Genomic DNA, 25,794 nt, shown 5'->3' with positions numbered 1-25,794 from the left:
ATACACACTCACTGAGCAAATTATTGGGAACACCTGTACACATGCATACCAAGCAGTTATCTCTTCAGCCAATCATGACGCATCACCACAATGCATGCATAAAATCATGCAGATACATGTCAGGAGTTTCAGTTAACATTCACATTAAATAAAAGAACAAGGAAATTTGATGTCTGAGATTTTCAGCATGTTGGTGCCAGAAAGGCCAGTTTGAGTACTTCTGTAACTGCTGATCTCATGTAATTGTCAACACACAATAGTCTCTAGAGTTCACTCTGAATGGTGCATAAAACAAAACACATCCAGTGAGCATCAGTTCTGTAAACCTAACTGTCTTGTGGATGAGAGAAGTCTGAGGAGAATGGCCAGACTGGTTTGAGATGGCAGAAAGGCTACAGTAACCACTCTGTACCACTATGGTGAGCTGAAAAGCATTTCAGAATATACTTGCTGAATCTTGACATGGATGAGCTACAATAGCAGCAGACCACGTCAGATTCCATTCCTTTCAGCCAAGAACCAAAACCGAGGCTGCATGGGTACAGGCTTAACAAAACAGATTGATCCTGGAAAAAAATGTAGGTGAATAGGTTAGAAAAGTTCTATCTCAATGTAAAAGTTTCCTAAAACTACAGATGATTTCAAACTAGACAAAATAACTGCACAATATATCATTTAACTAATTATGAATAACTAAAAAAAAAAAAAAAGTACCACCTTTCGAGAAGTCATATCATCCCATATATCAATAAAACTAATATGTTCATGTTCTGGAATCTCCAGTAACTTATACATTTCTTTCAGATCCTCTGCAATTTCTGGAAGTAAAGAGGCTTGAACAATCCTTTGTCTGAAAAAGACAGTGAAAATCAATGTCCACTAAAATATAAAAACATCTCAAAGCAAATATAAATACAAACATAATATACACACTGTCTTGATTTTACATAGCACTTTCCACACGGAACACCATTCCATGACACTATATGTACTTACTAAATTAAAACATGCACTTTAAAAACAATACTGAATATGGATATGCTGAATTTTTGTTTTGATATGTAAGAATAATAGATAAATAAACCATCAGATTAAGTAACTGCTGTCCAGTGGGTTAGACCTAAAATTTCAAAGGATGAGTGACAAGAGTGTTCAATAAAATAGTTTATTGAGAAGCAGTTGCATAAGAAGTGACCAGGATGTCACTTTTCAAACACATACTCAACCAGATAATTTACAGTAAATTCCCAGAATGCAACAAGTTAAAGTTAATAAAGTTTGATTAAATATAATTTGTCATTTATGCTTTCTCACCCAGGCAATAGAGGTATCTCATACAGTCTATGTATAGTTGCAAAGTACATCCTTCATCGTTTTGCTATACTGGTATTTGTTAGAATACAAGAAAATTCAAAATCCACTAATGACTGTTGAGGAATATTTTGAAACTGAGAAAAAAATAACACAACAAACAACAGCAAGTGCGAAAATATTCTTGGCAATACGTGTACTGGTGTTACAGCATCAACACATACTGCCACACAGAATCCTAAACACAACAGATACTGACACACTATTTGTTTGGAACAACAGTTTTTAATAGATAGACATTTCCTAAGCATACAGGATAAAGAGGAGTTAATTCAAGCATTTATTTCTAATAGAACTGACTAATTATTAAAATTCTTTTAGGTTCTTCAAACTATTACTTGTAGCTTTGAGTTATTTCAAAATACTGCTATAACAAAATCATTACTAGAACTAGGAAGACTGAGCACATCACTCCTGTTTTAAGTACTTTCATTAACTTTTAGTTAGTTTTGGGGCCACTTTCGTAATCATCATTGTTATATAGACCTTTAAATGGCCTAGGCCTTACTTATTTATCTGAACTTATCAATATATACCTATTAGAGTGCATGTTAAGATCTCAAGATACTGCTTACCAAAGAATGCAAGAATTAACAAAACAACAGAGAGAAAGCTAACTTTTTGCTACAGGGGCCAAAAGTTGTGATATGATTTGCCTATGTATACGAGATGCCCTATTGTTCTCAGCATTTAAATTCAGGGTAAATAATAATTTTTTTAATCTAGAATACCATGACTAGAGCTGAAGATTAGCTATTCATATTACAAATACGTTTGTTAATCACTTGCACAAGACTCATACTGACCATCTTCTATTTTGTTTACCATGTCTATACACACACTGCTGTGGCCCTTGGTACTACTGCTATACCGCCAAGTGGCTAATGGCACCAGAGACACTTGGGGCCTTAAAATTCAGGGATTAAAGGATTTGATGTTCTTATTAGACTGCCCAGCACATGCTTAAAATACTGCCAAATGACCTTTGGTGGTGGTGGGGGACTACCCAGTTGGCCTAGGCCAAAAGACACATGGCTTTGTCTGACTTTGAATGTGACTTTGTTTGTTAAAACTGACCCTTTACTTCCCAAAAATTTATTTTCTTCAGAATTGTTGCTGTCAAGAGTTTTTGGTTTCTTCTCTATTGTCTTCTGACCATATCTCAATTATAAAAGCTATTGTAATTGTAAGTTGTCAAACTGAAATGTGTCTGTTTTACTGTGTGTTAAACTTAATTTGTGTATTCATGCATGTAATTAATGCATGGTTTAATTATTTTTGTAATTTCATTAGTAAAGACTGCTATCCAAAATAAAAAGAACTAAAATACTTTTATTTGCCTCATCCTTTTTCATGTTTTCCTGTGTAAACATGACTAAATAAAGAAACCTAAACCTAAACCTATCCTGGAAGTTTTTTTTGAACCTCAACACATTGATAATACATTTCTTGCTCAGAAAACATGTCTTCTATGACCTTCTTGTGCTTAATCAGTAATTGGGAAGATGTACAAGAAAGAAAGCTACTTTAATGTACCTTGTCATCTGTTTAAGATGATCACATCTCTTATAATTTGGATATAAAACTTCAGTCTCTGCTTCAGATGTGAAGACAGTCACAATTCCTGTAAAGAAGATTACAATTCAGATGTTTTTAAATACTTGCTAATAGAATTTACCATGCTTTTACATTTCAAACAGCTATGTGGAAAGTAGTCATTTATTAGAATATTTATAAAACTTATTTTCATTACTATTGTATGGGTAACTTTTATAATGCAAAACTATAATGAAAATGCTTTTTGATTTTGTTATTAATATTAATTTGAAATACATCATAGCTTAAGCAACTTGCCAATTGAGTCATTCTATATATTTGTATTTTAATTGTAAGCATCTGAAATATGAAGAGATATGCCAAACCTTTCTTGAATCAAAATTGTATACTAATTTTAGAAAATGTATCTGAATCCTCCCATTTTCTGTATAAAACCATTCTATATGTATTGGGTACAGCATCTTGTATTATGGCTGGTGACACATGATTGATATATTGCATTACAATTAACATTTTGAAAATATAGCAACTGTGAATTCTGTTTTTGAAATTAAAAGCAAAATATATACTTAATACAAAAAAAATTATTTTCGTGAATCATTAAACAGGTAAGATGAGAAAGCAAATAGTTATGCTTCTAATAAGAATACAAATCATACACATAGGAGTAAAAATTCTGGTTACTTTAGATATTAACAAAGAAGCTTGTTAAGTTTGACTGATACGGTTCTGTACCTTTCTTACAATGGAGAAACATCAAGGCACCACAGGCTTTAGATCTCAGGCTTAGAGGAGTCATTTTAATCAAAACATGATGCCACCAGTAAAGGGCAACCTCATCAAAAAATAAGAATTTCTTACATTGTGAGATGGATCTGCAAAGTCATCAGTAGTACAGGGGAGAAATTTGTACCGATGAAATTCCAGGATCTTTCTAACTTCCGTTCTGATTTCAGCAGTAGCTTCTCTAACATTCAGGCTAGGTGTGCCAGTATATGATGTTTGAAGTTAAAAAAAACTTGAAACTAGTAATAGTACAGAAAAAAGCATTTCTTATTAACAATTTTAATTAATTTCTTTTTGAAGAATTTCATAATGCAATGCCTCATGAGCCATTCTAAATTTAGAAAGAATAAGAAAGATTTGGCTTCACTTTGCTAGCTAGCTAATACATAAGAGGACACCAGAAGTCATACTGAATTGCTCAGCAGACATTCTTCTACTAATGCCTAAACCTAAGCAGCCCAGTACCAGGCCAATAAGGGTTCAAAAAAGGTTTTAAAAAAATCTTTTGCCGCATCATTCAGGAGAACTACGCCACACACTGACACAAACAATACCTCGCTTTCAAGCAACTGATGTCTACTACACATTTATAGTGATCACATTTTTACAGTAAGTACAGTTGACTTTTAATCTGGTATGAAATCATACGTGAGGTGCATCATAACCCGTCATCAAAAAAAAAAAATGAAAACAACCTTATTAATTATTCCGTACAAGGAATGCCCAAGTGTTATACATCAACTGAAAGGTCTCAACGAGTACATTTCAACCAATGCACTGAACCGTTGCTCCTACTGAGGAAATGACAGCCATGGGCCAAAAATTGGAGAAACTGTCACACCACTCTTCTGAATTTCTTTGTGCTCTCGTATATAACTTCACAAAACAACAGCAAAAATACATAAGTGACATATCCGTATTTACAGCAGATTCTCCTAATCAAAACAAGTCCAAATATGTCTCTGTGTGACATCCCAATCCTAAGAAATCCTCTGTAAACCAGCAGTTGGTGTTTTGTTGACTCTTGCTCAGTGGGTCTTACCATCTCAAACTTCACACCATTGGATTGCTGAGACTGTGACATTTCCAACATGTCACACAGCCATGTTTGAACAAAAGCAGCAGCCCAGGCTTGCAAAATGGAGCTCCCATCTCACCGTACACTTCTGAATATTCATGTTTTATCACATAAAACTTCACAAAATAACAGAGAATATATACAAGTTATATATCAAAAAAATCACAGTAGATTCTCCTGAACAAAACAAGCCCATCCATGTTTTTCTGCAGTGGACCAATTGTGAGTTACCCTCTGTATAAGAAGAGCTGGGCATGACAGGCTGGCACTAAGTATTTGGTATTTCTAGGCGGGTGGCTCTGGCTCAGTGGGTTACCATATCTCAAGTTTCATGCCATTGTATAGCGGCAGCTGAGACATTTCCAATAATTATAGGTAATATGCCCATGTTTGAAAAAAAAGGAGAGAGTCAAACATGAGCAAAATAAGCAAAAATGTGTGATTGTTTTGTGTATGTGTGCACATATTTGATAAATGTGTGTGTGTCAGAAATTACTTATATATGATATAAATTTGATATTTATATAAATATTTTGGGCATCCCTGCATTGAAAGGTTCTGGAGTTGCGAGGGGTGCCCATGGTTCCAAATGCTGTAATTATTTATTTCTTTGTGTTACCAACATGAAACTTTAGATGGCTACAGTTGACATGTACGGAAGCTCCTAACAGGTGAAACAACTGACCTGGCTTTGCTTGTACGTGAGATAAACTTTATCAGAAAACAAAAATTTGAAGAAAATCACAGTGAACTCTTATGTTTTTTTGCTATTTTATCACAGATATTAAGAAAAGGAATATTTACATTTGACAAAAACACAGATTCTATCACATTTGAGAAGTTATATGTCATGTTTTAATGTAAAATTGACTTCCTTTTTTAATAATAAAGTTTTATTTTGGTGTTAAACCCTTAGGCAGAAATTGCTAAAAATTCCCTTACGATGTAAGAGGTAAGCTAAAAAATGTGAAAAAAGATGGTAAAATATTAAGAAGGACAATTCATTGTTTGCAAACTTGACTATTTTATTAATCATAATATAACCTTGCTATTTTTTAATTACTTTATTAGATAGATAGATAGATAGATAGATAGATAGATAGATAGATAGATAGATAGATAGATAGATAGATAGATAGATACTTTATTAATCCCAAGGGGAAATTCACATACTCCAGCAGCAGCATACTGATAAAAACAATATTAATTAAAGAGTAATAAAAATGCAGGTATAACAGACAGTAACATTGTATAATGTTAACGTTTACCCCCCCAGGTGGAACTGAAGAGTCGCATGTCTGTCAGTGGAGCAGGACATTGACAGCAGTCTGCCGCTGAAGCTGCTCCTCTGTCTGGAGATGATACTGTTCAGTGGATGCAGTGGATTCTCCATGATTGACAGGAGCCTGCTCAGCGCCAGTTGCTCCACCATGGATGTCAAACTGTCTAGCTCCGTGCCTACAATAGAGCCTGCCTTCCTCACCAGTTTGTCCAGGCGTGAGGCGTTTCTCCCAGCACGCCACCGTGTAGAAGAGGGCGCTCGCCACAACCATCTGATAGAACATCTGCAGCATCTTATTGCAGATGTTGAAGGACGCCAGCCATCCAAGGAAGTATAGTCAGCTCTGTACTCTCTTGCACAGAGCATCAGTATTAGCAGTCCAATCCAATTTATCATCCAGCTGCACTCCCAGGTATTTATAGGTCTGCACCCTCGGCACACAGTCTCATCTGATGATAATGGGGTCCATGAGGGGTCTGGTCCTCCTAAAATCCACCACCATTTTCTTGGTTTTGCTGGTGTTCAGTTATAGGTGGGTTTGAGTTACACCATTTAACAAAGTCCTTGATTAGGTTTCTATACTCCTTCTCCTGCCCACTCCTGATGCAGCCCACGATAGCAGTGTGTTCAGCGAACTTTTGCAAGTGGCAGGACTCCGAGTTGTATTGGAAGTCCGATGTATAAAGGCTGAACAGGACTGGACAAAGTACAGTCCCCTGCGGCACTCCTGTGCTGCTGACCACAATGTCAGACCTGCAGTTCCCGAGACGCACATACTGAGGTCTGTCTGTAAGATAGTCCACGATCCATGCCACCAGGTATGAATTTACTCCCATCTCTGTCAGCTTGTCTCTAAGGAGCAGAGGTTGGATGGTGCTGAAGGCGCTAGTGCAGTCCAGAAACATAATTCTTACAGCACCACTGCCTCTGTCCAAGTGGGAGAGGGATCGGTGCAGCATGTAGATGATGGCATTCTCCGCTCCCACCTTCTCCTGGTATGCGAACTGCAGAGGATCGAGGGTGTGGCAGACCTGTGGCCTCAGGTGGTGAAGCAGCAGCCACTCCATGGTCTTCATCACATGTGACGTCAAGGCGACAGGCTTGAAGTCATTCAGCTCACCAGAACGTGATACCTTTGGGACTGGGGTGATGCAAGATGTTTTCCAAAGCCTCGGGACTCTCCCCTGTTCCAGGCTCAGGTTGAAGTTACGCTGTAGAGGACTCCCTAGCTCCAACGCACAGGCTTTCACAGCCTAAACTATATTCAGTTTACTTCCATTGAATTCAAGTTTATTTTAAAGCACTGAAAATATATTTACAGGGGCACAGTTCCAGAGGATAAACAAAGGAATATTCAAAAAACCAATTTAGTATTCATCTCAAAAATAAGAAGCAAGCTTTCCTTTTCATGCAAAACAAAATTAAATATAATAGACGAATGTTAAAGCACGGTTTACCTAAAATTAAGTCAAGTCAAAGTGAACTTTATTGTCATCTCAACCATATACAAGTATACAGATAGACGAAACTGCGAAGCTCAGGGTCCACAGTGTAACAACATGACGTGCAATAAATAAATTAAAAATAGAATTTAAAAAAAAATTAAAAAATTAAAACACAAACAAGACAAGACATTGTGCAAAGATAGGACAAAGAAGTAGCAGCAATATTGCTGTGTAAGATATGTAATAAGTAATAAATAATAGATATAGATAATACAGAAATTATCAGTGTATGCTAATAGTTGTTTAAGATGTGTAAACAATGACAGGTCACAGAAGAAGGATCTCAAGAATGTCAAAATACTTAAAGGTCAGTATGAGATTTTCAGTTCTTTTCTACATGCACACTTGTCTTTGCAGGAATTTGGCTTTCATGTATAAAAGTTCCATTTTTAGAGGTGGTTGAGGACATGTGGAAGGTCCCAGGGGGCAGCCTGGTGTTAAGGAGTCTAACAGCTTGGGGGTAAAAACTCTCCTGCATCCTGGCAGATCCGGCTTTGATGCTGCAGTATGTTCTCTTGGATGGCAGAAGTGTGAAAAGTCCATGTGAGGGGTGTAAGGGGTCCTGCACAATGCTGCAGGCCTTGCGGACAATGCGTTTGTAAAATATGTCCTGTAGTGAAGGGAGAGGCACCCTAATAATGTTCTCTGCTGTCTTCACTATCCTTTGCAGGCTCTTGCGGTCGGATATGTTGCAGTTTCCATACCAGACAGTGATGCAGCTGGTCAGAACACTCTCAATGGTGCCTCTGTAGAACATGGTGAGGATGGAAGGGGGAAGACTTGCTCGCTTCAGCCGCCTCAGGAAGTGTAGTCTCTGCTGGGCTTTCTTGATTAGTGATGAGGTGTTATGTGTCCACGTAAGTTCCTCAGTTATGTGCACACCGAGGAACTTGGTACTCCTAACAGTCTCCACATCTAAACCGTTGATGCTGAGTGGGACGTGGGCAGGACGTGATTTTCTGAAGTCCACGATTATCTCTTTTGTCTTGTCGACATTGAGAGATAGATTGTTGTCTTCACACCATGTGGACAGCCGTTCCACCTCATCTCTGTATGCTGTTTCATCATCCCTGCTTATCAGTCCCAGCACCGTCGTATCATCTGCAAACTTGATGATGTGGTTGGTGTTGTGCGTGGCTGTGCAGTTGTGAGTCAGCAGGGTGAACAGCAGTGGACTAAGCACGCAGCCCTGTGGTGCTCCAGTGCTCAGTGTGATGATGCTGGAAGTGTTGTAGCCCATCCGAACTGACTGGGGCCTCTCTGTCAAGAAGTCCAGGATCAGCAGGGTGAACAGCAGTGGACTAAGCACGCAGCCCTGTCGTGCTCCAGTGCTCAGTGTGATAATGCTGGAAGTGTTGTAGCCCATCCGAACTGACTGGGGCCTCTCTGTCAAGAAGTCCAGGATCCAATTGCAGAGGGTGGTGTTCAGGCCCAACCTGCTCAGTTTTACAATCAGCTTTGGAGGGATGATTGTGTTGAAGGCAGAGCTAAAGTCTATGAATAGCATCCTGACATATGTGTCTTTTTTATCCAGATGTGTCAGGGAGAGGTGAAGGGCAGAGCATATGGCATCCTCAGTTGACCTGTTTTCAGTTTGCATACCGCTCAGAGGGTCAAGGGAGGCAGGGAGATTAGTCTTTATATGTGACATGACCAACCTTTCGAAGCACTTCATTATGATTGGCGTGAGTGCAACTGGTTGGTAGTCATTCAGGCATGTCACTGATGACTTCTTCGGCACTGGTATGATGGTGGTCGACTTGAAGCATTCTGGGACTGTTGACTGGCTCAGAGATGTGTTGAAGATGTCTGTGAGGACACCAGCCAGTTGACTGGCACATTCTTTGAGCACACGACCAGGTATGTTGTCAGGTCCTGCAGCCTTGCATGGATTGACTCTGGACAGAGTCCTCCTCACGTCAGTTATGGAGAAACAGAGCGCCTGGTCAGTGGAGGGAGGTGTTACTTTTCTCACAGGCTCTTTGTTCTGCACCTCAAACCGTGCGAAGAAGTTGTTCAGCTCATCTGGAAGGGAGGCATCACCATCACTGCTGTGTGGGTTGGGCTTGTAGTTTGTAATTGTCTGAACGCCCTGCCACATACGACGTGTGTCTCTGGTGCTGCTGAATTGTTTGTTGATCCTCTGCGCGTATGCCCACTTAACTCTCCTTATAGCGCGAGACAGGTTGGCTCTGGTCACCCTGAGACGGCCTTGTCTCCAGATCTGAAGGCTGCATTTCTGTCATCCAGGGCTTTTGGTTGGCTCTTGTGGTAACATCCTTGGTAACAGTAACATCCTCTATGCATTTGGCGATGTAGCCAGTCACAGAGTCTGTGTACTCCTCCAGATTGATGGAGTCACCATCCATAGCAGCCTCTCTGAAAATGTCCCAGTCTGTCAATTCGAAGCAGTCTTGGAGAGCTGAAACAGCACCAACCTGCCACACTTTGATGCTCTTGTGGGCTGCTTTAGTGCGCTTCAACAGGGACTTGTATGCAGGGATCATAAAAACGCTGATATGATCTGAGCCGAGGTGGCGGTAGGGTAGGGCCTTGCAGGCGTCAGGAGCGCTCGTGTAAACATTGTCCAGACAGCTTTCCGCTCTAGTTGCCTTGTGCTAACACCGCCGCATTTACCTCGTTTCTGCTTTCGAACACTGCGCTTGCGTTTTCGCCAGCTCAGCTTCTCAGAGTGCCGAAGTAAGCAAAGGCTGCGGAGCGTCTCTGTCACCTAACTGGATATTTCGGTGCAGTTTCTTCGGAAATCGAGCAGGATTTGCCGCTCGTAAATGTATGTCTGCATACTACTATCACTTAAATCTACTTTTTTACTTATACTAGTAAACAAAGATTAACACTAAACACCGCGGACTCGAGAGCTCCGTAAGACGCAGCCTGCACGGGCGCCGCCATCTTCATAGGTGTTAAATAGATCCAAAATAAATCAACAGAGATTTAAAAAAAATTCTCAAAATAAAACTGATTTCTCAAGTTTTTTTATTTTTAATAAATTTGCAAAACCCAGAATTGAACTTTTTTCATGTTGTCATTATGGGGTGTTGTGTGTAGAATTCTGAGGAAAAAAATTAATTTAATCCATTTTGGAATAAGGCTGTAACAACAAAATGTGGAAAAAGTGATGCGCTGTGAATACTTTTTGGATGCACTGTATGTAGAAGGAAATTTAGTAACTGAACCATAGGCTTACCTTCTTGCTGCTGCTGAAATAAACCCGCAAGCAAACACACTGCAGATTCAATAGTTCTGACTATATTTGTTGATCGTACACTAAAAGACAAAAAGTGTACAAAATAATAAGTAAATTTAAGGTATTTGTTCTCATTAATCATGGCACCAGAGAGTGGTGATGTGTTGTATGTTGATTAGAATACATGTAAGTAAGAATTTCACTGCATTGTGTACACGATAATAATGACTACATTAACCTAAAACGTGCTTCTTACTTTGATTTTTAAAATCAATTCTCATTTTGACCACTAGATGTCATGACTGGAACAATTCAAAGAATTAAATCTGGTAGGTTATAAACATAGGAACAATTGGATACACTGTACCACTTTGCAGATGGAAAATAGAAGCGTGTATCCCAGTACTAATTTGACTTTCTTGAGAAAGTTACAATTGTACACTGAAGATATATGTGAGATGAACAATTATGTGTAATGAAAACCTGGATCCCACTTTTTACTTTTACAGAGGGTTTTCTTTTGAAAGTTCTGCTGAAATCAAATTTAAATGTGCAAATAATTTCTTATTTTGCATTTTGAATTTTTTGGAAACAGTGACATAACTGATTCTTTTCAGAGTAAAATTAAATCAATACATAAGCAGGCAATCTCTCCATTTTCAAGGTCATCTTTTTTATACTTAGTGCTGATTTACATTGAAAACTCTATTAACGTTGTTTCACCTTTCACTCCTCACATTATGAAGCCAAGTAATAGGAAATAATCTAACACATCAGTTCTCCTGCTGAAAAAGAAGTGCTATTTGAAGATTAAAAACAAAATTGATATGGCCATCACAACTTTCTTCTCTCTTTCATATTATGACTATAGCCAAGGAAAATTGTCCAAAATAAATACCAGATAAAATATCACTCTTATTTTTCACATTTTAGTCTGCTTTAAAAGAAAATCTATTAAAACAATTCCATTAATATTTTTATGCAATTAATAAAATGTATGATGTCTGGACTCAAATTTATTTGGCCTAAATTTTAACAATGAATCAATGAATTCAACAGTACCTATGTGAATTTTGTATTACTTTCTTTACACAGGGTATATCTAACTTAAACCTGCAGCTTTCACTACACATTTAGTATGGTTTTGGGGCTAGCATGCCCCACTCATAAAATAACAGCGCCAAGTTCAAAATTCAACTTGGGACAGGTTTGTGGATTTATTTCACTTTCACTGACTGAAAGGTAAAGCCATTAGGATCTTCTCTGGCTCATCACTCCCTGCCCACACTCTGCTCACTTTCCTTCTATCTAGTATAAATGTCTTAGGTCAATCAAGACCACGACAAACAGATTTCATAAAAATATTATTCACAAGCTGTGACATGCATGGACTTACTAACTAAGAGACTCCTACAAGGATTTAATGAGTATGTGAGTATGTCTAAGTGTGTTTGTACTAGTTACACTAGTTGTTAAAGGGCTGATGGGAAATGACTTTTATTGACATCCTTATGTTGCATGTTTGTATTTTTTTTATTTGCATGAGCTTCATCAAATGAGATTTCAGGCAATTGACAATCTAAAATATTTACCATTATCTGGCTGTTTAGAGGATTGCCTCTTTATTCCACTTATCCTTCTCATGAGCATCCAGAGCCACATTCTTTCTTCCATCCATCCATCCATTATCCATCCCGCTATATCCTAACTACTGGGTCACGGGGGTCTGCTGGAGCCAATTCCAGCCAACACAGGTCGCAGGGCACGCATACACACACACCAAGCACGCACTAGGGACAATTTAGAATCGCCAATGCACCTAACTTGCATGTCTTTGGACTGTGGGGTGAAACTGGAGCACCCAAAGGAAACCCACGTAAACACAGGGAGAACATGCAAACTCCATGCAGAGAGGACCCGGAAGGCGAAGCCGGGTAGCCTAACTGCAAGGCAGCAGCGCTACCCATTTCGCCACCATGCCGCCCTAGCCACATTCTTATTTTTTATAATCTCTTCACAATTCCATTTATGTCTCTTTCCGTTTCCCCATCCTTTCCACCTCAATAAAAGTGTACCCTTTACTCAGTCACATTTCATGCAACACACTCATACAACTGGTCTGTACATTCTCATCATTTGTATTTTTTTCTCTCCTCAAATTTGCTTTTCCCTTCCTTTTTCTTTAGTGAAACTACTTACTGCTTAATCATTTACATCCCATGGTACATGTACAGCATTGCATGGCAGAGTGGTTAATGTAATTAATTTAGTATCAAAGAACAAAATTAATATATTAATAAAGCAAATGATTTTAGTAACACTTCTTGTACTTACTAGACTTCAGTAGACCTGAAGACAGGGGAAAGAAAGTTGGATTTTTTTATGTAGACATCCCTGAGGCGCTCTCCCAAATTGTACATCTGCTGCATCCCTAAGGCTGTAAGTTGACCATGAAATGCCCCGCCCTACGAGGATAAAACAGAATATGTTTTATTCCATAATCATGAAAAGATAAAACACCACTAATATTAATAAATAAAACACTAAAAACATCTTTGCTATATTCAAAAGTTACATTTGCTTTTTCTTAGTTCACTTTATGAAAAAATTCTACACGTTTTTCATGTTGTGAAACATTTATTTTCATTACAGTACTGATGCATCAAGTCTAAATAGCTGTGCTACCCTCTGAAAATGGGTTGAAATCTAAGTAATCAATACAGACCTCATGTGTTTATTTGATACATGAGTTGTTCATTTGTTCCAGTATAATATTATGCACCTGATCCCTTTACCTTAAGGCAGCCTTTCCTCTTTGAATATAGTTGCCCATTTTCGCTGCTTACCTTCGAAATTGCTTCTTGAACTAACCACTCTTATACACTAGTTGAAGTGTTTTGCTCAAAAATTTGTCAGTGGTTGTAATTGCTTTGGCCTAGTTTAGAGACTCTAGCCTAGACGTGTTGGGGCTTTAGTTTCCCAATATGCATGTCAATTAATTGTTATTTTCACTCATCCACTGCCCACAACACCAAGTTCTCTGTCATTAGCATTACACCTGCAAACCTTGCTGACGTGGCCTGAGCATTTGCAAGAAAGTCACACTCTGATGTTGCTGGCGTATGATGTCGGGCAAAAGATCAATTAAGATCAGATAAGATCAATTTCCTTATTTTTAGACCCTTATTTAATATTTTTTTTTTATTATCATTTTTGATCTTTTGCCTATTTTTACATTTTTCTTCCTTACCCTAGCAACCAGAGTGACACACGGATACACAGACACTAAGAACTGTTTAAATTAATATGGATGAGGGGAACCATTTAATATTTTACATTAACATTCAATTCAAAGCATCAATTTTTGCCTCAAATGTAGTAGCATTCTGATTGTGCTAAAGAACCATTTAATAACAGTTTTTTGTTATAGTTAACTCTAATATCAATTATTCTTGTCCTTTTAAAAAACTTTTTAAACCTTATTATATTACTTGATAATCAGTTTAAACATGTTATATACGGCATGAAGATAAAGTAACTCCAGATATCGGTTTCAGTGCTATTGAGAAAACCTCTACTCTGTGTATTTTGCTTTTAAATATAATTGTGAATGTATATTGCATTTAATTCAGGTCAATTAAGTTAATACTTCTGTGCTGTGGAGTCCTGGCCCTTTTCTAATAATCTGAGAGAGAGGAACAAATCACACTGCTCAAAATTGTTTTGGTACCCAAACTCTTATAGCTGTTGGGTTGTACCCCAAATGAATTGTTAATCTGGGAAAGTTGTCACATCTAAATCACATTCCGTCTTAGCTATTACGCACCTTATTTTTATAGAGTAATAAATCTTAATATTAAAGTTTTTGGAGAAATCAAAAAAATATATATTTAACTGATCTAACTGATATAAGCAGTAACAGAAATTTAATCACGGTCATAGCTTTTAGCACGCACATCTCTGCTTTTGTTTTTATTAACTTTCCTTTTACTGTATGGATAAACTTTGTTAGCAGCTTGTGACCTTAATTATTTTTTGTAATTTCCTTTAAAAAAATTATAATTAAACTAAGTTCCAATGTGAATGACAGTGAATCTTAAACAGGGGCTGCTTACACAATTACATCCCCTGCTGTGTGCTCACTGTCAAATGGTTACTATTCTTTTTAATAACAGACTTTTTGAGAGAACAAAAGAGAAAATAATAAAAAGCAACCTCGGCAAAGATAACCTGTTGTTATAAGTGAAACAACCAAATCTTTGCTATATTCCTTATAAATTGAAGTAAAAATAATTTATTTCCTGTCTTGATACTAATTGGCATAATGATAAGTACTGTAGTTTCAGAGATAAAATGTCCCAAGTTTTAATCTTAGGCCGAGTGGTTATCTTCGTGGAATACGAATGGTCTCCACATGCCTGCATGGGTTTTCTCACACATCCCAATATTATGCAGGTACGGTTAATTGGCAGTTCCAAACTGTTCATGTGTATTTGTGTGAGAGCGTGCACCCCAGGTTTAGACAGATGCCTTGCCCAAAGTAGGTTCTTCTGTTTCTGATGCTGCCAGAATTTAATTAAGCAGGCACAAGAATGTTAGGTTGTGAACTGACATGTTAAATGCAAAAAGAAAAAAAATAGGCACTCAATGCACATTACATTAATTTCAAAGATAAGCAGGAATTGGCATCATATTTATAAATTGGCTGAAGTGAAAAAATACAAAATGCAAAAACAGAAGAACAGCTGTCATGCATCATTTAAATGTTGGAATTAAAATAAAATTAACAGCAATGGTCACTAGGTTTTATGAGGTTTTCATAAGGATATTAACATGGTAAAACATAATAAGTATAAGCAGCACTGTTGAGGTCTCAAACACATCAGTAAGCTGGTCTAAACAGGTTTAGTAAGGATGGATTGTTGGATACTCTATAGGACTATCTTCTGAGATCTGTTAATGATATGCAAATATAATGATTTTTAAAATCAAGCCTAATAATTTCCACACTTGTTTTCTTAAAATCCCTTTCTTCAACATAAACTTTTAAAAGGACTATGTATATTTTTCTTTAACGTTTGATTGCTTTATAATCTGTGCTTAATGTGCTCTTTTCCATGATACTCCTATTTGTAATTTTCACTTGTACTGCTGTTTAAAAGTTTTTTTTTTTTTTTTACTTTAATAAGTTATAGTCATATTTGCTTTGTTCTTTGGCTTGTGGCAGGGCACAGTTTCCTATTAATATACAACATAAATTAATGAAATGATGTTTGTCTGTCTTGATATTCTGAATTCAAAATCTGTTGCTGGATATTAACAGCATCGGGATATTTGCAAGTCTGATATTTACCTGCTTTTTGCTGATAAGATAATTTGCTGATAAGACTGACAATTAAACATAATTAATGTCAACATGGGCTGATTGTAAGGTAGTGTAGTGGTCAGAATTGCTGATTCACTAATTCAGCATCTAAGGATCAAACCACAGCCTGGTCAATATTTTTGTGGAGTGTGCACACTTTCCCTTTGTCTGTATGGATCATTCACCAAGTAAAGCTATTTCACTCCTTAATTCCAAAGACATACACGTTAGGTAAACTGACAGCTTTAAATTGGTCCCATGTGAGGTTAGGTATGTGCTTGAGTGATTTCTGTGTTGGACTTAGTTATGTAAAAAAAGTAAGTACACCCCATGGAAATTGATTTTTTTTTCAACATATCAGAACAGGAAAACAAACAATAGATCTTCATGCAATCAATTCCTACAGATAAAAGTGATATACATGAACAAACGACACATAAAATTGACACGGTGTATTCATTCTCATTATTAAGGATGCATATTTGTCAGATAGAAAAGTAAGTACACCTCTACATTTATCACCATTTCAAATCCATAAAATCAGAATCCAGTATTTCAGATTATGTGCCAATAAGAGATTATGCAGATGGAGTGTATCTTAAATAAACCGTCTGGGTCTCTTCACTACCAATGTGTGTGGTGTCATCATTCCATAGCCAAAAGAGTTCTCTAAGGCCCTCAGAAAGAAGATTGTGGATACCTGTGAATCTGCTAAAAGATTCAAAAAGCTCACCAAATTACTTGAAATGAATTGTTCCATTGTAAGGAGAATCAGCTACAAGATTTCAAATGACTGCTAATCTGCCCTGGACAGTCCGATTTAGCAAATTCATCTCATTATTTTTTGACACTAAAAGAAATCTCTAAGAACCACCCACAAAATTCCACTATGGGATCTGCAGGTAACTCTTGCAAAAGTTGGTGTCAAAGTGCATGCATCTAAAATCTGACTTCAATGTGAGGTGTGCAAGAAAAAAACCTCCGCTGCCCAAAAAGAACATTACAGCATGACTACAGTTGGCCATTGAACATACAAGCAAAGACCAGGCTTTCTGGAACAATGTGATATGGAATCAAAGATAAGAGTTTTTCAGCCACAGAAAGTGTAGTCATATTTGACACAAACTAAAGACATTTAGGAGAAGAATCTCATACTAAGAGTAAAGCATGGTAGTGGATATGGTATGGTTTGAGGATGCTTTGCAGCCTCAGGGCTTGGTCAGCTTGCAGTCATCAAGTCAACTATGAATTAAGCAAAGTGTGCTCAGCTTGAGGAGAATATGAAGCTATCTATTGGAAAGTTGAAGTTGAACCGGCATTAGATCTTTTAACATGTTAATGAAGAAATGAAGGGTTACGTATTGGCCCAGTCAAAGCCCTGATCCGAGTCCTATTGAAGTGATTTGGGGGATTTGAAGTGGGCAGTACACGCAAGAAGGAGGAGTAGTCAAAAATGTCACCGAGTCAATGTCAGAGACTGGTAGGCAGTTACGCCAAACACCTACAAGCAGTCAATCCTGCTAAAGGAGGAAATACCAGTTCCTGAGGCCAAAGGTGTACACATCTTCCCCAGTTGACCATTACATCTATCGATACTTTGTAGAATGAATGAATGATTGAAAGTCACATTTTTGCCTACCTTTATCTGTAGGCACTATTTGCATGAAGATCTGTTCAAATATGTTGAGAAAGTCAACAGTTTACATGAAGCATATTTCATTTTTCAAATGACTGTGTGCCTTGTCCAGTACTGATTCCTACCATACACCTGATACTGCTGGATTAGAAACCATTTCCGGGAAATAAACATTTTGGTATAAACATCTAATACACTGGATAGTAGAGAAGAGAAATGCATGTGTTTGTGGGTATGGGCAATATGTTCCAAAGTAACACATTTAAAAAAGTTAAACATTTTAGTGCAAACACAACTTTAAAAAAGTTAAACATTTTAGTGCAAACACAACTTTAATTTCTCTTTACTGATCTTGCATTTATACAAAAGTCACTGACCACCAATCGACTCAAGGCAATGAGCTCTCACATCACATCAAGCCAGCTTCTAAGTAGTTATGGCATGGTTTATGCTCCAATATTTTCATGAAACCAGCACTAGGCTTTTACACAATTGTTATGACACAATATACAGCGAAACATGCTGGAAGAGCGTAAGGCATGTGCCGTTGAAATATTATTGGCTACTCTGGACAAGACAGAAACCTATTGCTAAGCACATCCTACCACCATACAAAAACAAACAAATAAATGAAGTGAAAGAAATGCAAAATTAAATAAGACAATTGGCAAGTGTTTGTTAAAAATCATTAACTAAATGACACTGTATAGTCTGCAACTTCATATCAGTACTCCTGCCAGAAAAAGAGGATACCAATAAAGACTATAAAATGTCAACCAAACAAGCAGCTATTGTTTACAAAAGAGTATTATAATTCATATTCATAATACACAAAAACTTCACTACAAATCACATAAACAAATACTTAAAAACACAACTGACTATAAAGAAACAGACTAAGAACAAAAAGGGGAAAGTTGAGGTAATATTCCACAAAATGTAAAGTGGATAAGACTGGCAGGTCTCTCTGCCTTGATAATACCGAATAACACTAAGACAACAACACAGAAAACTAAAATGGGCTGAACAAAATATGTAAATTACAAATGTGATTATAAAAGCCTGCTCGTCAGATCTGACTTCTGCGAGTGAAATGTTATAGTGGGGAATGCTGTAAGGATCTAGCTAGTGCTAGGTATCAATTATTCAAGTCCTTTCTTAAAAATGTACAAATCTGAAACAATGCACATAGGAATAATTCAACCTTAAATGTCAAACTTATATGACTAATCCGTGATGTAAATTTCAAAGTATTACTAAATATTTAAATGTTCTGTTCTTATACTTCTCACATCTAATGTGTCTCCCTCCCTTAATTCGTCAGCAGTTAATGGTGGCAGTACAAAGAGTTTATTTCATCCCTTAAAACAGAAACACCCAGCAGAATGGAACCAATTTGAGAAAGCATGGCACAAAGATAAATGCTGCTTTGCATTTGAACTAGGAAGTTGTAATTTACAAGTTCCTAGTTGAGTTTTTCAACTGGAATGCCCCTACAAGTTGGATTTCCTACACAAAAACTCAGGCAGGTCAGTCAAGTCAGAGTTTGCCCGACTTCAGATTATGACGTCAATCCAAAATGGCAACGTACACCACAAACTTTAGTAAAAGCTGTAGTATTATATTGTTTATTAACACTTCGGCCTATTTTTGCCTCATTCAATCATTCGTACGCACAGCACTGTCCACCCTCTATCTGTGGGCATGATGTGTTGTTCAGTAGTTGTCTGTATACAGAAAGAGCAAGCACAACAAAAAGCTTTCCTGGAGATGTCCATAATGCTTCACTAGAACACAATCAACTCAGGTGTGATGTCATTCTCTGCTCCAAAATCCGAGATAAATGGAACGCAGCATATCCAGTCTAGGCCGATTTTTTACTTGGCAGTTACAGACAAATTCATGCATAGAGGATGTGCACCCTAGTCTATTTAAGTCTGGTTTATACTTGAACTGCCTGCTCTGGGTGCAAGGGCCGTACAGCAAAAATTACAACAACACATAGAGCCATGCCCCTGCACATGCTAGTGCAGGGTTTCCACCATGCATTACTACAGAATGTTTTCTAACTATGTGGTGATGCGGATGCAGCACAGTGTATCTAATGTGGTGAATTATAAGGAGAGGCTGGATACATGAGTGCCAGAATGATGAATGTGCTCATCAAAGCTTAAGTAAACAAAATATTTGAAGTGCATCTGTTCATCATTTAGGATCCCCACTCAAAGAGGACCGACAATGAAAATGTATATAATTCGCACCCTAGTAGAACCCTGTGGAAACACAGATGAATCAAATATAAAAGGATCTTTAATAATAATAATAATAATAATGCACAGCAGGGCGTGCCCTGTCTGGGGCTGGGGAAAGATACACCACACATTGTGCCTTCCTGCCCTGCAATGGTGGCTAGATTATGATGGGGGGGGACGAACAGGGGGCAGGCTGCCTGTAAGAAGTGTTCGGGGGCTATCAAAGTCGCAATAGAGGATCTGACTTCTCTACAGCAGGGTTCACCAACCACCAGTCCTTGGACATGTACCATAGACAGTTTTTGCCAGTACACGAGGATCACGTAAGGCATGTAGTTTAGAGCACAACTGCCGGTCCATGAAAAGTAAGCAATGCAATTACCAATCTGCATAGTTCTCCAATGTTAATAATTCTGGAAGCTCGAACCCCTCTCCATCACCACCCCACTGAAATCGATCTAATGTTCCTAAATGCACTCTTGAAACTCCAAAGCTAACATTAGTATCTCTAGACATATGAAACTCCAACACCTTGCTCTTCAATCCAATCCATTAATAAGTTAAGCCACTGGAAAATACATAAAGGTCTGCAAATATTTTTCAAACTAAAAATTATACACAAGTCAAAGACACTGAAAACCACTGCTCTACCGGCGAGTTGCTCCGGAAAGGGAAGAAGCTGGCTGGCGTGCTCTGCAAGTTAAACTGTTTGTTTGGGTAAATAAAAAGAAAACTGACCTGTGGTACTAGCAAGAAGGCATGTCTAAGCTATAGGGAAGAGCAGCGGGACTTACTGTATAAAACAGAAAAAGTTTAGGGAAAGTTGCCTGAAAGGGATGTGAAAGGAATATGGAGGCAGCAGAGAACAACAACTAGGGCTGCAAATGCAAAAATAAATTGCATAATTCAATGAATTAAATTTAAAAATTTATAGAGCAGTCAGCACAGAAAGAGGTTGTCTTATTTTGCACATTTCCTCAGTTACAATAAACTGTATATATGCTGTTAAGTTATTGTATTTCTAAGAAAGATATATTTCAGTTTGCAAAATGTGGACAGTCTTCTCAGTTTGTTTTTTTTTCCCCTCAAGAATAGCTGAAAATTGCTTCTATGTGGAAATAGTCAAATAAATCGCCAATTGTCCATTAAGTTTAAAAACAAAAAAAAAAAAAACATTTTATTTTTTTTGCAATATCGCCGAACCCTACGTGTTCTACATACTGTGGCTATTTCTTCAGGAGTCAATACATTATAGTGTTAATATCTGGTTACTAAATTAATTTCCACGAATACATAAAAGCAAAATATTTATCCATCTATACCTAGAGAACCTCAGAAATAAAAAGTAGGCTCAATTTAAGACTAACAACTGTACAAATGAATAATAATTTGTAATATGTCCGTGACATTTGGCACATCAAAAATATTTCACACATTTTGATTTTGCAATTGTAAAGCTGCACACAGGAAAGTTCTTTTTTTTACAGTGGGACTTGATATAATTATTTTAAGGCAATTTAAAATTTAAAGGTCTATATAGAAACAGCACAACTATATAAAGTAAATACATTTAATTTGTGAGCTCTGTAGTGGTCCTCCAGAGGCGATGGTGGCCTGGGATCTCCTATGAGATTTTTTACAATATAATTGAATTTTGTGTGGGGTGGGACTTGCAAAAGGTCTACGATCCATTCAGCCTGTAACAAAAGAAGAAATGAAAAAATACAGAAATTTAAAGCAACTGTAAAATTACAGATTTCATATTTTACAAAACAAGATTCAGCAACACAAAATTTAAAATTTCAAAATTCAAAAGATCAAAATTTATTAGACATGTATCATATTTTATTTAAGCAGTACTGTGTGGAGTGATGATCCATAACAGGTCCAGTGTCTTTAAGCCTGTGTGGGTTTCCTCCCACATTCTTAAAGTCTGAAATGGATAAGGCAGGTTTGAAAATGTTACTTTATTATTTTGGGATTCATTCAACTATTTACTTATTTTCAAAACCTTCCAATACAGGGCCTTGGGGGCCAAAGTCTACAAGTCAGGAACCAAATACAAATCTGAGAACAGTTCAATACATGCACCAGGTTAATTTTGATTTACCGGTCAACTCAATATATATGTGTTGGGATGTGGCTGAAATCAGAAGGACCATTTTTATATGTATATCAAATGTTAATTAGTACAAATAAAGAACTGTTGGATTTAAATCTGGCATATAGTATCCAAATGTGAATAAATAGCAATTAAATTGTACAAGGTCGAATATGAATATTGTCATTATTTTGCTCTACATTTTTGTTACTCTTTCTGCAAAATATTTGTATGATAAAAAAAGATACATCTGATCTACAAGCAATAGTAAGCATTAATACAGGGTGGCACAGGGAAATGGGAAATTTTCAATTGATGTTCAATGCACGAATGAACATATTACAAAATACATTTAATGAGGAAATGTGCAAGATATGCAATTAATGATGGTAATCAATATTCATTCAATATTCATTTTATGTTTTGAAGAAAACATCATGAAGTTGTTGTCCATTTCTCCGTACACATTCTGTACACAGCCTGTTGTGGAAAATTCTGCATTGCTTGATGTAACATGTAAGAGGAATGCCAGCGATTTCCTCTTCAATCCTCCTTTTTAGTTCAGCAATGGCTGCAGGACATGTGCGGTACATTTGGCTTTTAAGATGTCCCCACAGAAAAAAAAATCACAAACAGTGAGATGTGGGGATCTCAGAGGCCGTGGAATGGCACCGTTATGTGAAATGATGTGCCTTCCAAACAATCGTTGAATAGCTGCCACTGATTGTCGGGCAGTGTGCGAAGTGGCTCCACCTAGGGACTTCCTTTTTAAGGCTGAACATGTTTCTTCAAAATTACGCATCCATGTTGTAATCACATGAGCAGATGGGACACGATCATAACGTCCTAATTGGTAATGACGCCGAAATTCCCTTTGCACAGCAGTCAAGCTATCACCATTCTTATAAATAGCTTTCACAGTTAACGCTGGTTGCACACCATTTCACTGCTCCATTATAACTAATGGCAAGGGGTTGTAAATGAGGTCGCAGACTCCCCAGGGTCGCCAACACCTAGTTCCAAAATTTCCCATTTCCATGCACCACCCTGCATATATTGTAAGCAAAAATTTAAAATTGAAGGTTTTAAACACAACATTCTTTCAACATTGCTTTCACTATAGGTGTACAGGCACAACTTTGCATATCTAAATTTCTATTTTATCTTTTCAGCACTGAAATACTGTTACCTATTTTTATCCCTTTGCAACTGAAGGCTGTAGCGGCTCTTTGTTAATTCTATGGCTACATTTTTACAGCTTCAGTATTTTTTTTAATTTTTCAAATTGAACAATTGTGAATTTCATATGTTAGAGTTTTCTGGTTAATCATAGTGTGTAAGTGAAATGTGTATGAAATAACTGTTAAACTGCACTTGGTCCACGATTGAACAGAGCACAAATGCAGCTTACACCGAATACTGAGTTTCCTAGTGGTCTCTTGTTGTGATGAAGCACAATTTGGTAAAATCTACAATACTAGCATTGCTTACAACATTTAGTGTTTCATAGACTGTGCTCAAAGAGAGGTTTAGCTATTATGATTTACATATTAGAAAGAGGGCGGCACAGTGGCATAGTGGGTAGCGCTGCTGCCTCGCAGTTGGGAGACCTGGGGACCTGGGTTCGCTTCCCGGGTCCTCCCTGTGTGGAGTTTGCATGTTCTCCCCGTGTCTGCGTGGGTTTCCTCCGGGCGCTCTGGTTTCCTCCCACAGTCCAAAGACATGCAGGTTAGGTGGATTGGCGATTCTAAATTGGCCCTAGTGTGTGCTTGGTGAGTGGGTGTGTTTGTGTGTGTCCTGCGGTGGGTTGGCACCCTGCCCGGGATTGGTTCCTGCCTTGTGCCCTGTGTTGGCTGGGATTGGCTCCAGCAGACCCCCATGACCCTGTGTTCGGATTCAGCGGGTTGGAAAATGGATGGATGGATATTAGAAAGATATCAAGACAAAGGAAATCAAGTAGGAAGACGACATTCTGGCTGTTGCAAAATATACAAAGCTTCAACTAATCGATTAGGTTACAGAGTACAAAATGAGGTACTCAAGAAATTTGGAAGATATTTTTAGAATAAATCAAGATTAATCTTTTTTTTTTAATTATTTTTCTTTACACAGGTAAATGTATTTGTTTAAAAACTAAGAAATGTAATTTTGGTGCATATATTTTTAGGATGAAATGTGGTTATTCATATAACATCAAAAAGCTGCACTTTAGAAAATTCTAAACAGTGCAGTATTTGCATGTGTACCGATTTGACTTTTTAAAAATACCATTAAACAGGGATTTCAAATAAATTTGTACTGCGATGATGGACCAAGACAAATAATCATAAGAGGAGAGGAAAATGAAAAGTATACTCAAAAGACATGCAAGTAAGGTGAAAAGGCAGCTCTAAACATACTTGGCCCATCATGAACACAGGAAGAACATGCATTAGTCATACTGTCTCAGAGTTGGGATTGAATCCTGCAGTTTGAAACTGTCTGCCATTAGAACCAATCACTACACTACTGTACACTTCTCAGATACAGATGATGCACAGAGTCCTTGGTGCTATTATTTTTATGCTTAATTTGTATGTCAATTCTTGCACAATCTCTTATTAACATAAGTATAATTTGGAGACTAACTCCTACTATGTTTTGTTATTTTATATATGCTGTCAGTGAAAATGTTGGACTCACCCATAAATTTTTATTTTAGATAAAAAATATACCTTTAAATTTGATTTAAAAACACTGTATAGCCAAGACATTGCTAGCATTTCTAATGGCTATCACTACTTGAAATGACCGATTTTTAATTTATTATTGACATATGGCTGCAAAGCTCCACTTTCAGCAGCCATTCCATCAGTGTTTTGTTGATAAACTCCCTTAGCTTATCCTTAATTAGTCATATATAAATGTTAATTGGTTATAACAGATTCTTTTTAATAGCATTTACACTGATGAAACGTGTTATTCTGTTCACATGGGTTGGAAGGAGCCGGCATTCCTAAAGTTCATTTCTGGGTTTAAAATTTGCCAAAATGATAAAGCTTTCTCGAAGGAACATGCGAGTCTATTTTAGTTTTAACAAAATGAAGGATAATCCATGTGACAGATTGCCAAGAAACTGGAGATTTCATACAAAGGTTTCTATTACTGCCTTGAGAGAAGCAGGCAGACTGGATCTAACAGGACAGAAAAATAAGGGGAAGGCCCAGATACACAACTGCTTAAAAGGGTAAGAACATCAGAATCTGTAATTTAAGAAACAAACACCTTATAGGTCTTCAGTTGGGGTCATCTTTAAATACATTCCAAATACCAGTGTCATCTGCATCTCAGAAAAAGTGATTCCAGGATGCTGAACATAATACTCTTTTCTAGACATCTTCTGTCCAATGTCTGTGTTCTTTTGCCCAATTTAAGCTTTTATTTGTGTTTGTCAGTTTCAGATAGCTTTTTCTTTGAAACTCTGCCTCTTATGCCAGCATCCAGGAATGGTCTTCTCTCTTTCTCTTTGTTGCAGACAATACTGGTATTTGGCAGGTATTTAAGGGAGTAGCCAACTGAAACAGTAGCCTACTGACCTGTAATTTGTCTGTTTCTCAAACTACATACAGTGCATCTGGAAAGTATTCACAGCGCATCACTTTTTCCACATTTTG

At 37.3% G+C, this 25,794-nt stretch overlaps 1 protein-coding gene across 2 annotated transcripts in view; it reads right to left on the bottom strand.

The window, feature by feature from the left end:
* The window catches only part of acp6 (acid phosphatase 6, lysophosphatidic), a 40,659-nt gene that overhangs the window by 11,810 nt on the left and 3,055 nt on the right, over positions 1-25,794 (bottom strand). For both annotated transcript variants that reach the window (XM_028800791.2, XM_051926209.1), the window contains exons 2-6: positions 21,609-21,737; positions 13,122-13,252; positions 10,788-10,867; positions 2,908-2,995; positions 718-850 (exon numbers count right to left, since the gene is read on the bottom strand). In XM_028800791.2, coding sequence (XP_028656624.2) covers positions 718-850; positions 2,908-2,995; positions 10,788-10,867; positions 13,122-13,252; positions 21,609-21,737 — 561 coding nt within the window. The remainder of the gene's footprint in view (positions 1-717; positions 851-2,907; positions 2,996-10,787; positions 10,868-13,121; positions 13,253-21,608; positions 21,738-25,794) is intronic.

Source organism: Erpetoichthys calabaricus, chromosome 4, assembly GCF_900747795.2.
Source record: "Erpetoichthys calabaricus chromosome 4, fErpCal1.3, whole genome shotgun sequence".
Taxonomy (NCBI): Eukaryota; Metazoa; Chordata; class Cladistia; order Polypteriformes; family Polypteridae; genus Erpetoichthys; species Erpetoichthys calabaricus.
This window is presented reverse-complemented; position numbering and strand designations above follow the sequence as displayed.